This window comes from Triticum urartu, chromosome 7, assembly GCF_003073215.2.
Source record: "Triticum urartu cultivar G1812 chromosome 7, Tu2.1, whole genome shotgun sequence".
Lineage (NCBI taxonomy): Eukaryota > Viridiplantae > Streptophyta > Magnoliopsida > Poales > Poaceae > Triticum > Triticum urartu.
In genome coordinates, this window is record NC_053028.1 from 423,375,878 (window position 1) to 423,390,561 (window position 14,684).

Here is a 14,684-nt window from a genome sequence, read left to right on the forward strand (position 1 = left end):
ACTGGTTTATCAACCACCGAGAAATCCATTAAAAGCTCTCGAAGCCATTCTGCTTCGACGCATGATGTGTCTAATGTTGTGAGTTATGCTTCCATAGTCGATCTGGTTAAGATCGTCTGCTTGCAAGACTTCCAAGAAATAGCACCGCCACCAAGTGCGAAGATATGTCCACTTGTGGCTTTCATCTCATCAGCATCAAATATCCAATTCGAATCACTATACCCCTCAAGTACCGTCGGGTACCCAGAATGGTGAATTCCATAGTTTGCAGTACCTTGTAAATAATGCATCACTCGCTCAACAACATGCCAATGCACATCTCCCGGATTGAAAACAAACTGGCTCAATTTGCACACAACAAATGAGATGTCAGGACGAGTAGCACATGCTAGGTACATCAGTGAACCAACCACTTGAGAATATCTCAATTGATCTATAGCCGTGCCTTCGAACTTTCGAATCTGCACGCAAGCATCATATGGTGTTGCAGAAGGTTTGCAGTCCGAATATCCAAACCGGCTCAAAATCTTCTCAACATAGTGGGATTGCAAAAGTGTAATTCCACCCTCAGAATTTCTCAATAACTTGATGTTCAAGATAACATCAACCACGCCCAGGTCTTTCATCTCAAAGTTATGAGATAGAAAAGCCTTGACCTCCACAATGACTTTGAGGTGGGTCCCAAATATCAGTATGTCATCGACATACTGACACAATATAACTCCTTCGCCCCCACCATAGCGATAGTATACACATTTGTCAGCTTCATCCACAACAAAGCCAGCAGATGTCAGAGTAGTGTTGAACTTCTCATGTCATTGCTTAGGCGCTTGTTTCAAGCCATATAGAGATTTCACTAGCTTGCACACCTTTCTTTCCTGACCATTTACCACAAAGCCATCTGGCTGTTGCATGTAAATTTCCTCGTCTAGCTCCCCATTAACGAAAGCCGTCTTAACGTCCATCTGGTGAACGAGAAGACCATCTGAGGCAGCCAAAGCAAGTAACACTCGAATGGTTGTCAGTCTAGTCACAGGTGAATAAGTGTTGAAGAAATCCTCTTGGCCATAAGCCTAGCCTTGTACTTCTCAACAGTACCATCGGGACTAAGCTTCTTCTTGAACACCCACTTACATCCCAATGGTTGACAACCATAAGGACGATCAGTGATTTCCCATGTCCCGTTAGACAAGATGGAATCCATCTCGCTACGGACCGCATCCTTCCAGTAGTCAGCATCCGGAGATGCATAAGCTTCTGAAATGGAACTGGGAGTGTCATCATCCACGAGGTACATGAAGAAATCATCACCAAAATACTTTGCAGTCCTCTGTCTCTTGCTCCTAACAAGAGCTTCCTCGTCATCCTCCGTGGAAATCTCATCACTTTTATGTTTATAGTATTCCATTGGAATGGCAGGTTCAGGAGTCTCATCAGATTCCAGTCTAGAAGTGCTTTGCATATCTCTCATGGGGAAAATATTCTCAAAGAATGTAGCATCCCTAGACTCCATGATAGTACCGACCTTCAGGTCGTGTACATCAGATTTCACCACTAGAAATCTATAGCCAACGCTATGCTTGGCATAGCCAAGAAAAACGCAGTCCATGGTCTTTGGTCCCAACTTGCGCTTTTTGGTTATCGGCACATTGACTTTCCTCAAACATCCCCAAGTGCGCAAGTAAGAGAGTGTAGTTCTTTTCTTTTCCCATTGCTCATAGGGAGTAGTCTCATTATCCTTTGTGGGAACTTTATTTAGGACATGACATCTGTCAATACAGCCTCCCCCCCACCGTGCCTTGGATAAACCTGGTGTATCTAACATGGCATTAACCAAATCAATTAGAGTACGGTTTTTCCATTCGGCAACCCCGTTTGACTGGGGTGAGTAGGGAGGCGTCCTCTCATGAATAATATCATGTTCCACATAGAATAAATCAAACTCATTAGAAAAGTACTCTCCACCATGATCAGATCGAACTCGGTTTATTTTCTTCTCAAGTTGGTTCTCAACTTCGGCCTTATAGACTTTAAAGTAGTGTAGAGCCTCATCCTTAGTATTTAGCAAATACACATAGCAAAATCTAGTGGAATCATCAATCAGAGTCATGAAGTATTTCTTTCCACCTTTAGTCAACACACCATTCATCTCACAAAGATCTGAATATATGAGCTCTAATGGTGTCAGGTGTCTCTCCTTCGCAAGCTTGTGAGGCTTACCAGGTTGCTTAGCTTGCACACACGCATGGCACTTAGAGCCTTTGGCTAAAGTGAAACTCAGGATTAAGTCCATCCTAGCTAGACGCGTTATAGAACCGAAATTTATGTGACAAAGACGTGAATGCCAAACCTCAGATTAGTTCACATTAGAATGAATTCGGTTCATGATTTTATTACAGAAATCCTCCAGGGAAAGGCGGAACAACCGCCATAATCATATCCTTTTCCAACAAATAGTCCATACCGAGATACGACTACTTTGTTAGACTCAAATACTAACTTAAACCCTTCTTTACATAGAAGGGAGCCACTAACGAGATTCTTCCTGATGGCGGGGACATGCTGCACATTCTTCGGTTGCACGATTTTTCCCGAAGTAAACTTTAGATCTACCATGCCAACACCATGAACAGAAGCATGCGAGCCATTCCCCATCAGGACGGAACAATCTTGTGCGACCTGGTAAGAAGAAAACGAAAACACATCAGCACACAAATGAATATTGGCCCTAGTGTCAACCCACCAATCGGTGGACTGACAAACTGAAAGTATGGTAAATAGATTACCATACCCAGATGCTGCATCATTGTTTCTCAGAGTGACATTCACAGACTTGGAGTCTGGTGTTGGCTTCTTGTACTTGTTTGGGCACTTGTTTGCCCAATCTTCCTCTGAACCACAAGTAAAGCAGCCATCTATCCTTTTGTCTTTCTTCTTACCCTTCTTCTTAAAGGTAGTATTCTGCTGGACAGAGTTCTTTCCCTTGAACTTGTGGAAGTTCTTCTACACCACATTGGCGCTAGAAGAAGCCTCTGCCCCTTTCACATGTGAGTCATTTGCTCTTGAGTTCTGCTCAACACTGAGATGACCGATGACATCCTCGACAAAGAATTCACGTCTCAAGTGCTTGAGAGAAGTAGCAAAGTTCCTCCAACTAGGAGGGAGTTTTGCAATAATGCAACCCGCAACGAACTTGTCCAGTAACTCACACTTCAGGAGCTCCAGCTCCTTAGCAATGCACTCTATCTCATGAGCCTGGTCCAATACAGGACGGTTATCAACCATCGTGTAATCATGGAACTGCTCCATGGCATACAGCTCACTGCCAGCATCGGTTGCGCCGAATTTGACTTCGAGCGCATCCCACAAATTTTTGGCAACCCGCATATGTATATATGTGTCAACCAACTTGTCTCCAATCACACTCAGAACTGCTCCCACAAAGATTATGGTTGCCTCCCTAAACACCTTCTCCTGTTCAGGAGCAATCGTTTCTGTGGGGGGCACACCACCAACCCAGAACACGTTCATCGCTGTGAGCCACAAGGTGGTCCTAGTCTGCCAACGCTTAAAATGCGTCCAGTAAACTTTTCCGGTTTTAGAGTAGGAACAAAGCCTTGAATCAAAAGGTGCCTAAAATAAGGTTTTGGTTGTTGGAAATATTAACACTTTTCCGGTTAGACTAATCTATGAGTAAACAATAAGCATGGTAAATACGGTATGCATCTCATAGCGGTACCTAAGTATACTAGCACGTACAGAACATAGAATCGAACCATCTATGAGCAGCACATATACAGCTAGCACAAGTACGAGTAAACGAGGGATGAACATATCATACCCTCCAGTTGGCCAGGCCAACGCGGCGGCTGCAGCAGCAGCCTCGGCTTCGTCTGTGGCCTTCTTCTTAGCGGCGGCATCATCGGCCATGGTGTCGATGCAGGAGAAGTAGTGGAAGTAAAGGTGTACGGAGCTAGGGACGAATCGGGAGCAGTCGCGTCGAGACGCTCCCCAAAAACCTTATTGTCATTCTCCCAGGCAGGATCTCAAACGACAGGATTCCATAGGCACCTACTCTCCCGACCAGCCGTGCACGCGGTCGTCGGGATGGGGTCACCGGAGACAGCACAGAGTGAGGAATAGTAGATGACGGCTAGGTTACGTCAGCGGGAGTGAGTGAACTAAACCGTGTCACTCCACTGGCCAGAGCCTTCTTATATAGTCGTCGGGTAGAAAGTCATGGGCCTGGCAAAGGCCCACGACCGAGTCGACGCACTCCCGAGAAGGGAGTCGTCGTTCCGGGATAAGGGTCGCACACCTGCGAACGGAGTCGACGAATCCCGGGAACGCAAGTCAGCCGACAGTCCAACGTCTTGGACAGTGGCTCACCTGGTAGCGACTCGTTAATCGATCCCTAATGAATTAATTCATTCTTGAGCGGCAAAAATAAGTTTCGGCTCATTCCAGCAACCCACGGCGCGCGCGCGTCGTGACAAGGCGAGGCGGGCGGCGGAGCGCGTGTGTACCACTCCTCTTCCCAAGCTCCCAATGGCAAGTGGTAGAGCAGCCCTTATAAAGGGGTCTCAACTCTCCTCAACTAGCAAGGTAGGACTAAACTTCCCACCACATGTCATACCATACATGGGCCTCAAGATTAACCAGGAATCATTGTTCATATGGGCCTAATGCGCATCAATGATTCAACAATATTTTGGCTCCATATTCTACAATACTGGGGGCGGATTGATTTCAGTATGCTAATGAAATGTCATCGATTTACTTTAGGCATTGACCCAGGGAAGCAAATAACTTGGCACACTTGTTAGTTAGACATGCTTAGAGCAACTTCAATGGGGCGACCCAAACGGACGGCGCATTTGTCCGCTTTTTGTCCGTTTGGGTCGGCCGCCCGCCCGCCGTCCGCCCAGTTTTGCATTTGGGTCGACAATGCGCCCCACGCGCCGACCCATTTCATGTTCGCATTCAACTTTTAAATAAAAAAGGCCCGCAGCCGATCATGCCAGCGGCCATGTCTCATGTCGGCACCATGCCAGCGCCAGCTTCAGAAAACACCACAGTTCATGCTAGCGCACTCGTCAGCCGGCCGGCACACATGTCAGCACACAAAAAATGGTGGGACTTGAGTTCGATCACGCTATCGCGGCTCCCGTGGTCATGCCAGCACACCTGCCAGCATACAAAAAAGATGGCCCCTCGACGCCATAGATCACTCGTCGAACTTGAGCATGTCGGCCTGCATCTTCTCGAACCACGGCTCTTCCTTGGCGACAAGGCGTTGAGATCCACCTTCATGATCTCCACCCAGGTCATCATGCTTGCAAGAGCCACTTCTTTCGCCTTTGTCTTGGAGGCGTTGGCGGCCTCGATCTCTAGCGTCTTGGCTTGCTTCTCCGCCTCGAGCTCGAACATCTTGGCTTGCTTCTCAGCGTCAAGATCAAGCCTCCTCCTTTGGATCTCCATGAAAGCATCCATTTGCTCCGCCTTGAAACACCGGCGCTCCTCCTCTCTTGAGTCCTTCTTATTCATCATGTCGTCCACGCTTGCGATCAAGGCGTTGGTGGCCGCATCTCGCTTGTCCTCCTTCTTGGAGTTGGTCTTCCTCCGCGGCCGTGCCGGCTCACCCTCCCCAACATCCTCCACGGCGCCCTTCCCCCCACGTGCCTTGAGCGCGGCATATTGTGCCTTGAACTTCTGTTCGTCCTTGATGACCCGATAGCAATGGGAGAGGTTGAAGCACTTGCCATTGTGTTGAACCTTGAATGCCTCCAAAGCTTGAAATGCCTACAAAATGTTTCCATGCAAGCATATGAGCAAGTGATCTTGATGGCACAAAAGAGGGCGGCTTGCTAGCATACCATGTCTTGCACGCCGACGCCGCTCACGGGGCGGGCCTTGACGCTCTCAAGGGTGGCGCAAAACTTGTTGCTCTTTTATTGGATCACCTTCCACCGCTTGGAAATGGAGACCCACTCGTGCGTGCTCACAAATTGGTAAGGTGGAAACTTCTTGCGCTCATGAAACTCGCGGTGCACACGAGTCCAAAAGGTCGAATGCTTTTGCTCGGCGCCCTTCTTTGGGTCTTGTCCAATGTCTCGACAACACTCGCAAAGAAACTTGTCCTCGGCAGCTGTGTACGCCTTCGTGCGCTTGCTCTTGCGCTTCGGCTTAGGACCGGTGGTTTGGTTGGCGAGCTCGTCCTCGAACAAAGGCTCCACTTTGATGTCGCACTCGTCCTCTTCCTCTAGCCCATAGTCCTCCGAGAACTCGTGGTCGAGGGGGAAGCCGTCCAGGTCGATGCCGACCTAATCACGCATGAAGGCCGCCTGATCGGGATCATAGCCAGCGGCCGGCGTGAACGCCCCGCGGCCGTCCTGGCTTTGCGTCTCCTCAAGATCATAGCCAGCGCCCGGCGCACCACCCTCGAAGATGAGGTGTTGCATGTAGTCCTCGTCGATGGCGGATGACATTTCCTCGAACAAGTTACGGGCGTCCGGGAGACCGCCGGTCGGCGTCTGTCGCGCGCGTTTCCTCGTGCCGCCGAACGACGAGCCACCACCGGGGTGGCGTTGAGGTCGATGGGCGCGGGCGTGGAAGGCGCGACCACGCTCACGTCGGGTGAGCACTCCCCGGAGAGGCGGGAGGTCTGCGAGTAGATGTGGAAGCCGGGGACCGGGTTGCAAACCGATGTGCGGGGTGAGTCGGGCATCACCATCCGAGGAAACGCCGACGAGCCGGTGCTGGCCGCAGCGGCGACGGCTTGGACGAGGCTATGCTGGCTAGGGTTTACCCCAAGCATGTAGAGTGCCTCCCTCGTTGCCGCGGCGACGCGGGCATTGGTGAACTCCTGCTGCGCGGCGGCGACGGCTGCGGCCTGCGCAGCGCCCTGGCGTCCACGGCGTGCGCTCGGCCCTTCCTCTTGGCCGACTCCCTTGCCCGTTGTTCGGGCGTCGGCACCTTCTTCGACTTGGTCGCCGTGGCGGTCTTGCGCGGGGCACGAGGCTTGCCTTTCCCGGAGGGGGCGACGGCGCCGGACGAGACGAGGGAGGCGAGGCCGGCGGCGGCGGCGTCGAGGTCGATGGTGTCCTCCATGGCTGGTTGGGGGGGCGGGGGCGCGCGCGGGCGGGGGGCGTTTTTGGGGAAAATGGGGGAAAATGGTGATGGCTGCCACCGACAGACGGGACCGGGGAGAGGAGTAGGCGCGCGCGTCCGTCTCGTGTCCGCGCCGACGCAAATCCGGCTCAAAATTAGGCCTGGAATGAGTCTCCCGCGGATGAAAAACGAACGCGCGTCCGTTTGGGTCGACACGTTGGGCCGCCACTTTTGTCCGCGCCGACCCAAACGGACGCGAGCGGACGAAATAGGTCGCTCCATTGGAGTTGCTCTTATGACTCAAAAGTTTTATACGGTCCTCCTAGCTTACTATTATCGCATGATCTAAATGATGTAACATTGTCACCTATATATGCAATAAAGTGCCAAGAGAAAAAAAATGTGTATTGATCGGGCGGGGGTTTGAGAAATAGGGCCACCGTCACGTGGACCGACACATGAGGGGTCGTGGAGGATGAATTGGATTCTCTTGTGGTGTAATACGGATCATGGCATTGGCAGCACATACGGCTTGTCAATTGTGACCACCCTCCAACCAATCCGCCAGCCAGCAACAAATTTTCGCAAATTTTTTAGAAGAAAAGAAGATCCTAAAGCAAAACGCGAGTGGAACCGTGCGTGGAAGATGTATCAAACGTTGGATGCAGAGGATCCGGGTCCGGGTCCGGGCACGGCAAGGGTGTGGGGCGTGAGGCGCTGCAGCTGCAGCATCCGCGCGTAGCATCCGTCGGGGTGATGGTTGAGCAGGTGCGAGTGCGACCCTTGCTCCACCACCTTGCCGTCGTCGATGACCGCGATGGTGTGCGCGTTCCGCACCGTGGCCAGGCGGTGCGCCACCACGATGGTCGTTCGCCCTGACCCTGGCCTGGCCCGGTCCAGCGCCTCCTGCACGCACCGCTCCGACTCGGCGTCCAGCGCACTCGTCGCCTCGTCCAGCAGCATGATGGCCGCCTGCTTCACCAGCGCTCGCGCGATGGCGATCCGCTGGCGCTGCCCTCCCGACAGCTGCACCCCGCGCTCCCCGACGCACGTCTTGTACCCTTCCGGCAGCGCCGACACGAACTTGTGCGCGTTGGCCTGCGTTGCCGCCTCCACCACCTCCGCCTCGGTCGCGCCCTCGCGCCCGTAGGCGATGTTGTCGTGGATGGTGCCGGCGAAAAGAAACGGCTCCTGCGGCACCATGGCCACCACTCGCCGCAGCGCCTTGAGGTTGTACTTGCGGATGTCCTTGCCGTCCAGGAGCACGCGCCCGGAGCTGGCCTCGTAGAAGCGCTGGATGAGCGCCAGCACGGAGCTCTTGCCGCACCCGCTGGGCCCCACCAGCGCCAGCGTCCGGCCTGCGCGGGCGCGGAGGCTCAGGTCCCGGAACACCTGAACGTCCGGCCGCGACGGGTACGAGAAGTCGACGTGCTTCAACTCCACGTCGCCCCTGGGACGCTCGGGGACGGCTGCGGCGTCCACGTCGTCGGGCTCGATCTCCGTCTTGCGGTCGATGGTCTCGAACACCGACTGCATGGCCCGCCCGCCCTTGATGAAGTCCGGCGCCAGCGTCAGCGTCTCGGCGGCACCGTTGGCGGAGACCATGAGCACCATGAAGACGCGGATGGTCTTGGAGAAGTCGGAGATGCCGTGCTTCACCAGCCACGCAGCGTACCACAGGCCCAGCGCGTAGGACGCGTACAGCAGGAACTGCGCCACACCGTAGCCGATGCCCGCGATCTGGCCCTTCCAGAAGCAGCGACGGAGCGGCCTCTGCAGGTTGGCCTCGAAGAGCCTCGTGATCTTGTCCTCCGAGTTGAACGCCGCCACGGTGCGCACGTTGGCCACCGCCTCCCCCGCAATCTGCGTCGCCTTGGCGTGCGCGCCTTCCAGGTCACCCGAGAAACCCTTCATGAACATCTTCTGCAGGACGGTGGCGCCGACGACGAGTGGGAAGACGGCGAGGAGCACGAGCGCGAGGCGCCACTGCAGGACGAACCCGGCCGTGCATGCGACGAGCATAAGCGCCGAGTTCTGCACGATGATGGAGATGCGGTCCCCGATGGCGGAGCGCACGTTCTGGGCGTCCAGCGCCAGCCTGGCAGCGATGTGCGCGCTGGCATTGGCCTCCATGTCGAACCAGGCCATCTCGTTGCGGAGCACCGCCGTGAGCATCTTCTCGCGCACGCGCTTGGTGAGGTTCTCGCCCACCGTGTCCCAGAAGAGGTGCTGCACGGTGTTGAAGAGCAGCGCGGCAGAGGACATGCCGATGAGGAGGTAGCAGTACTTGGCGATCTCCCGGTCCATGTGCCTCGGGTCCGGCGTGTAGTAGATGCTGAGCACCGCGCTGAGGATGTAAGCGAAGATGGCGCTGAAGGAGCCGCACACCATGGACCCCACGGAGCCGGCGAGCGCGTAGCCCCACTCGGGCGAGTTCATCTTGGCCAGCCGCCAGAAGGAGCTGGCCTGCGCACGGAACGCGAGCTTCTCCATTCCCATGCCCATGCCCATGCCCATCCGGTGGGCGGCCGGGTCATGTATGACGGACAGGCTGAAGTCGGCGGTGGAGAAGTCGGAGAGGCGGCGGGAGTAGGGCGAGCGGCCGTAGGAGGAGTTGCGCATCATGATGGGTGAGCTGACGGAGTTGCGGGCGCTGGAGGGCCTTGCGCTGCTCCTCCTGGCGCTGACGATGGCCGCCTCGTGCGCCTGCTCCTGCATGCGGATGAGCTTGGCGTACGCGCCGCTGTCCCCTCTGGCCATGAGGTCGTCGTGCGCGCCCATCTCGGACACGGCGCCAGCCTGCAGGACGGCAACGAGGTCGGCCTTGCGGATGGTTGAGAGCCTGTGCGCGATGACAAGGGTGGTGCGGCCGATCATGAAGCGGTCCAGCGCCTCCTGCACGAGCTTCTCGGACTCGGAGTCCAGCGCGCTGGTGGCCTCGTCCAGGAGGAGGATGGCCGGGTTCTTGAGCATCGCACGGGCGATGGCGATCCGCTGCTTCTGGCCGCCGGAGAGCTGCAGGCCGCGCTCCCCCACCTGTATCACCATGTTCAAACATATTGACTTGTCAGTACTACTCTAGGGTCGTGTCGTATGTATGCATGTGCGCTTGTTTATGTGGGAATTTTGACTGGAGGCCAGCTTAATTTTGTAGAATGTGACAGAATTGAATTGTTTATGGTGGAATTTTGACTGGGAGTAGAGCCAGGGCATGGTGCCATCCATGTGATGGGATCGGTGTCGATGTCGATGGAGTACTAGGGAAGGGAGCTTGGATCAGTAGACCATGTGCTTGCTTCGATCAATTATTGTACAAGTGCATTGTCTAGTCAATGCAACCAAAAAACCGATCTAATGAAAGAGATTAGACTGGATCTCGAACTCAAGACCTTTTGGCTCCGATACCATATAAAAGTGCGTGCTCTAGCCAATGCAATCAAAAGACCAATCTAATAAAAGAAACTAGCCAGCCCATTATATGTCAACAATTATCAATGGCAGCTTTTGGTCAAGTAAGTGCTGTGCCACTGCCACTGCTGAAAAAATAATAAAAGGAACGTACTACTGGACAAAGCATGCTTGAATCTTGTGAGATCAACTCGACATTCCTGACAAAACGCCGACCTGAAATTAGTTTACTGCTGGAGGCCTCTTAAGCTAGCCATAGTAGGGTAACTTAGATAGTAACTTAACATATCCTAAGATAATTTTGCTTATGTGACAAGTATTTAATGAGAAAAGAGGTGCTTGTGGTAAAATGAGTCTATGAGCTACTAAATGAAACCATCTATGACACTACTATTTAATTACTTTGCATTATGAAGATAGTAACTTAGACTAGTGTCATATGCATGATACTGGTATAAGTTACTCCCTACTATGACCAGCCTTACTGCTAGGCTGGAGCGGAATAAAGAGGCAGCAAAAGAGTGGTGTGAAATCATGGTCCATTCTCGGCTCAGCTGCTTGTGGTGAGAAAGGGACTTTTCGAAAATGGAGGAGGCAGGCAGGCAGGTACGTACTAACTGTTACCAACTCCTAACAGCATTTATTTAAAGCAACATGCTCCTATAACAAACAAACAATTGCTTCTTCTTCTTCTTCGTGGTGAAATAGTATTGCACTAGTAACAATGGGCCCTGTGACTGTGATGGAGCCCAGTAGAGAAGGTGTCATCATGTGATGTTGTTGCCTAACAAACAAACAAATGGAGCACCAAGCATCCGATCTGAGCCGGGGGTATCTAGCTAGCTACTCTCCTCTATCTACTCCACGGCAAAGGGGCCAATGATGGGTGTGATGAGGAAAAAAGGATGGTGGAAAGGGCAGAGCTATCTACTATGCCAGCCTAATGGCGCACGGATCGGGCGGATAAAAAGGAAGAAGCTAGCACGCGCGGCGCTGGCGCGGGATGAATCTAATATGATATGATTGCCGGAGTGACCAACGGACGGACGGACCTGCGTGTCGTAGCCGTCGGGGAGCTTGATGATGAAGGAGTGGGCGTTGGCGACCCTGGCGGCCTCCTCCATCTCCACCTGGCTCGCCTCCTCCCTCCCAAGCAGCAGGTTCTCCCTGATGCTCGTCGCGAACAGCGCCGGCTCCTGGCTCACCAGGCCGATCTGCGACCGCAGCCACCGCAGCTTCAGATCCTTGAGCTCGACACCGTCAAGCATGATTTGCCCTGCTCGCATTTTAACAAGCGCCTACTATCTCACTCCTTCCAAATGTAATGTAAATTAATAATCGAGTAAGAAAGAAAACTTGAGAGTCAGTCAGACCTGAACTCGGGTCGTAGAACCTCTCGATCAGGGACACCACCGTACTCTTCCCGGAGCCAGAGCTGCCAACCAGAGCGATCGTCTTCCCGGCCGGTACGCTTAGAGAGAAGCGGCGCAGAATCGGCGTGTCCGGCCGGGACGGGTACGCGAACTCCACGTTCCTCAGCTCCAGACGCCCGGTCACCGACTCCAGCTCTACGCCTTCCTTGGTGATGCCTGGCGTGTGGTCGATGATACGGAAGATCTTCGCGGCCGCAACCCTCGCCTTGGCAAACGCCGCCATGCTCGGCGCCGACTGCCCAAGACCGCTGCTCGCACAACACAAGAATCCATCAATGCATCTTCCCTTTCAGCGGCGGCAAGGTGTCCTCTCCTCTCCTTATAAATAAAAAAATAAAGAGGAGAGGAGAGGAGTAATAAGACGGAAGACTTACAGTCCGCCGATCATGACGGAGAACATGGTGGCGATGGCCAGCCCGCCGTTGGTGTGGTGACCGCGAACGAGGTGCCCGCCGTACCAGAGGAGCAGAGCGTAGCAGCAGAAGACGGTGAAGTAGGTGCCGCCCAGCCCGAGGCCCTTGGCAAAGCCGTTCCGGTAGCCGATGCTCTGCGCCACGGCTAGCGCCGCCGAGTAGGCCTGCGCCACCCGCTCCTCACCCACGAACGACTGCACGACTCGTATCTGCGACAGGGCCTGCTCCGCGATGTTGCTGGCGCTGGACAGCGCGTCCTGGCTCTTGGAGGAGAGCTTGCCCATGGTGGCGGCAGTGAGGCCGCCGATGACGGCGATGAGCGGCACGACGGCGAGCGTGACGAGCGCGAGCTGCCACGCTGCGGTGAAGCCGACGACGAAGCCGGCGACGAAGGTGGCCATGTAGTGGATGAGGTTGCCGAGCTTCTCGCTGATGGCGTCCTGGACCATGACAGCGTCGGCGTTGATGGCATAGATGACGTCGGAGGTGCGCACGTCGGTGTCGAAGAAGGAGACGTCCTGCTTGAGCGCCGCCTGGAGGTACCGGATCCGCATCCGAGTGGACTGCCGCTCGCCGGTCCACATCCAGCAGGAAATCTCGGCCCAGGACGACGCCCAGATGGCGGCGCCCACGACGAGGAAGTAGAAGGCGTACTTCACGACGAGGCGGACCATGGTGTCCGGGTCGTCGGCGTGGGAGCCGAAGGAGTCGACGAGGTCGGCGAAGAAGCGGAGGAAGACGGGGAGGGAGCAGCCGTGGACGAGGGCGCCGAGCGTGCCCACGGCCATGAGGACGCGATCTAGGCCGTCGGCGAAGCGGAACAAGTCGCGCAGGGCGGCCGCCGGCGCCGGAGGGGGCGGCTTCTCGTCGGCAGGCGGCTTGGCATTGGGCGGAAGCTGCTCCGTCTCCAGTGGCGCGGGGGGAGGAGGGGGGGAACCAGACGCATTGTTGGTGGTAGCTGCTGCCACGGCCGGTGCTGGCGTGGATTGCTCTGCTGCTTCTGGCTCTGGGTGCGGTGGGTGGAACAAGTGTGGGGGCTGGGAGGTGGAGGGGAGGTGGAAGGCCTCGAGCTCCGGGCGGGCCCACTCGTCGGCGGCGTCGGCGCCGTGGACGACGACGCGAGCCTTGATCTCTTCAGGGTCGCTAGACATCGGGACGGCAAGGCACGGAGGGGGAGCCGGAGAACTCCTCCCTCCCTATCCCTCTGCTCTCCTCTGCTCTCCTCTCCTCTGTTTCGCGCCTCCGTCTCGTCTTGTCAAGTGCGTGTGTGTGTGTGGGTGGGGGGGGGGGGGGGGGGGGGGGGGGACTGGCAGAGGCTGCTGCTTCTCCATCCCCTTCCTGCTTATAAGATGGGTAGGGATCTACAATGGGGACAAGGGCCCATTTGGCATGAATTATTCCCCTCTCTACGTCTCACCCCACCCCCAATCCTATTTATATACTCCACATTTTCTTTAACACGGTACAAAATGCACATACTCACAAAGACATACATACACTCACATTCCTATCCATAATGTTTCTTTAGCAAAAGAATCAAATCCCATCTCTGTAGTAATTTGTTTACGTCCATAATCGTGAGTCAGTGGAAACTGCATGTTGAGCGCACTTTCCTTTTTCCCACGACTTTCTCAATGAAGATGCTCGCGGCACACTTCCCCGTACAGTGCACTGGTTATTCTTTCCTGAGTTCCTACCAGTACCGGTGTGGTGCCCTCAAATGACTTCTCGAGAGGCGTGCAGTGCACGTTAGAGCAACTTCAATGCGTCCACCAAGGAAGAGTGGGGAGATTTGCGGAATATGATGGATTATTGAGGCTCGAAGCCGACTATATATTGAGTACAAGACTTGAGGGCAAGACACCTTCTAGAGATAGGATGGAAATAACTCTATCTAACATCCCCGCAGTCGTAGCGGTAGCGTGGCGAACAACATGACCGTCGCGGACGGTCAGACTGGAGAGAATAGCAGCCGGCGGGCTGACACCCCCCCGCAGTCGTAGCGGGAGCGTCGCAGACGGTGTCGCGTTGCGGACGCGTTGACTGTAGAGGAAGCCGACGAGTTGCTCAAGCGGATGATAACCCTTTGTGCCGATGTTGAGGTAGCCGAGAGCGTAGGGTGGTGGAGCCGTGGTCGAGGTAGCCGTGCAGAACGCCACGGTCGATGTCGAGCCGGGTAGCCGGTGTCGAGGGAGTCGCCATGGTGTCGCGACCACAAGGAGGCGCCGAGTTAGTCATAGGCACAGTGCTGTCGAGGGAGTAGTGCGCCAGAAGGAGGATGGTGTTGACGAGGCGTCACACCGGGTGTGCCAAACCAGGG

The 14,684-nt window shown here is 54.8% G+C and overlaps 1 protein-coding gene across 1 annotated transcript; it reads right to left on the minus strand.

Annotated features, from left to right (window-relative positions):
• Nucleotides 1–7,579: 7,579 nt before the first annotated feature.
• Nucleotides 7,580–13,661, minus strand: LOC125524985 (ABC transporter B family member 1). Its single transcript, XM_048690013.1, has 4 exons — nt 12,326–13,661; nt 11,892–12,199; nt 11,571–11,794; nt 7,580–10,146 (listed from the first exon to the last, which is right to left on the minus strand). Exons 1-4 carry the CDS (start codon nt 13,513–13,515, stop codon nt 7,762–7,764), a joined length of 4,107 nt encoding a protein of 1,368 aa, XP_048545970.1. The 5' UTR covers nt 13,516–13,661; the 3' UTR covers nt 7,580–7,761.
• Nucleotides 13,662–14,684: the final 1,023 nt, after the last annotated feature.

Bases quoted from the DNA above. Each gene is read 5' to 3' on its own strand.
- LOC125524985 (XM_048690013.1), bottom strand. From the start codon at position 13,515: ATGTCTAGCGACCCTGAAGAGATCAAGGCTCGCGTCGTCGTCCACGGC. The intron at 11,795-11,891 runs GTCTGACTGACT...AAATGCGAGCAG, and splicing joins GTTCTACGACCCGAGTTCAG to GGCAAATCATGCTTGACGGT. The intron at 10,147-11,570 runs GTCCGTCCGTCC...ATGGTGATACAG, and splicing joins CCGACGGCTACGACACGCAG to GTGGGGGAGCGCGGCCTGCA.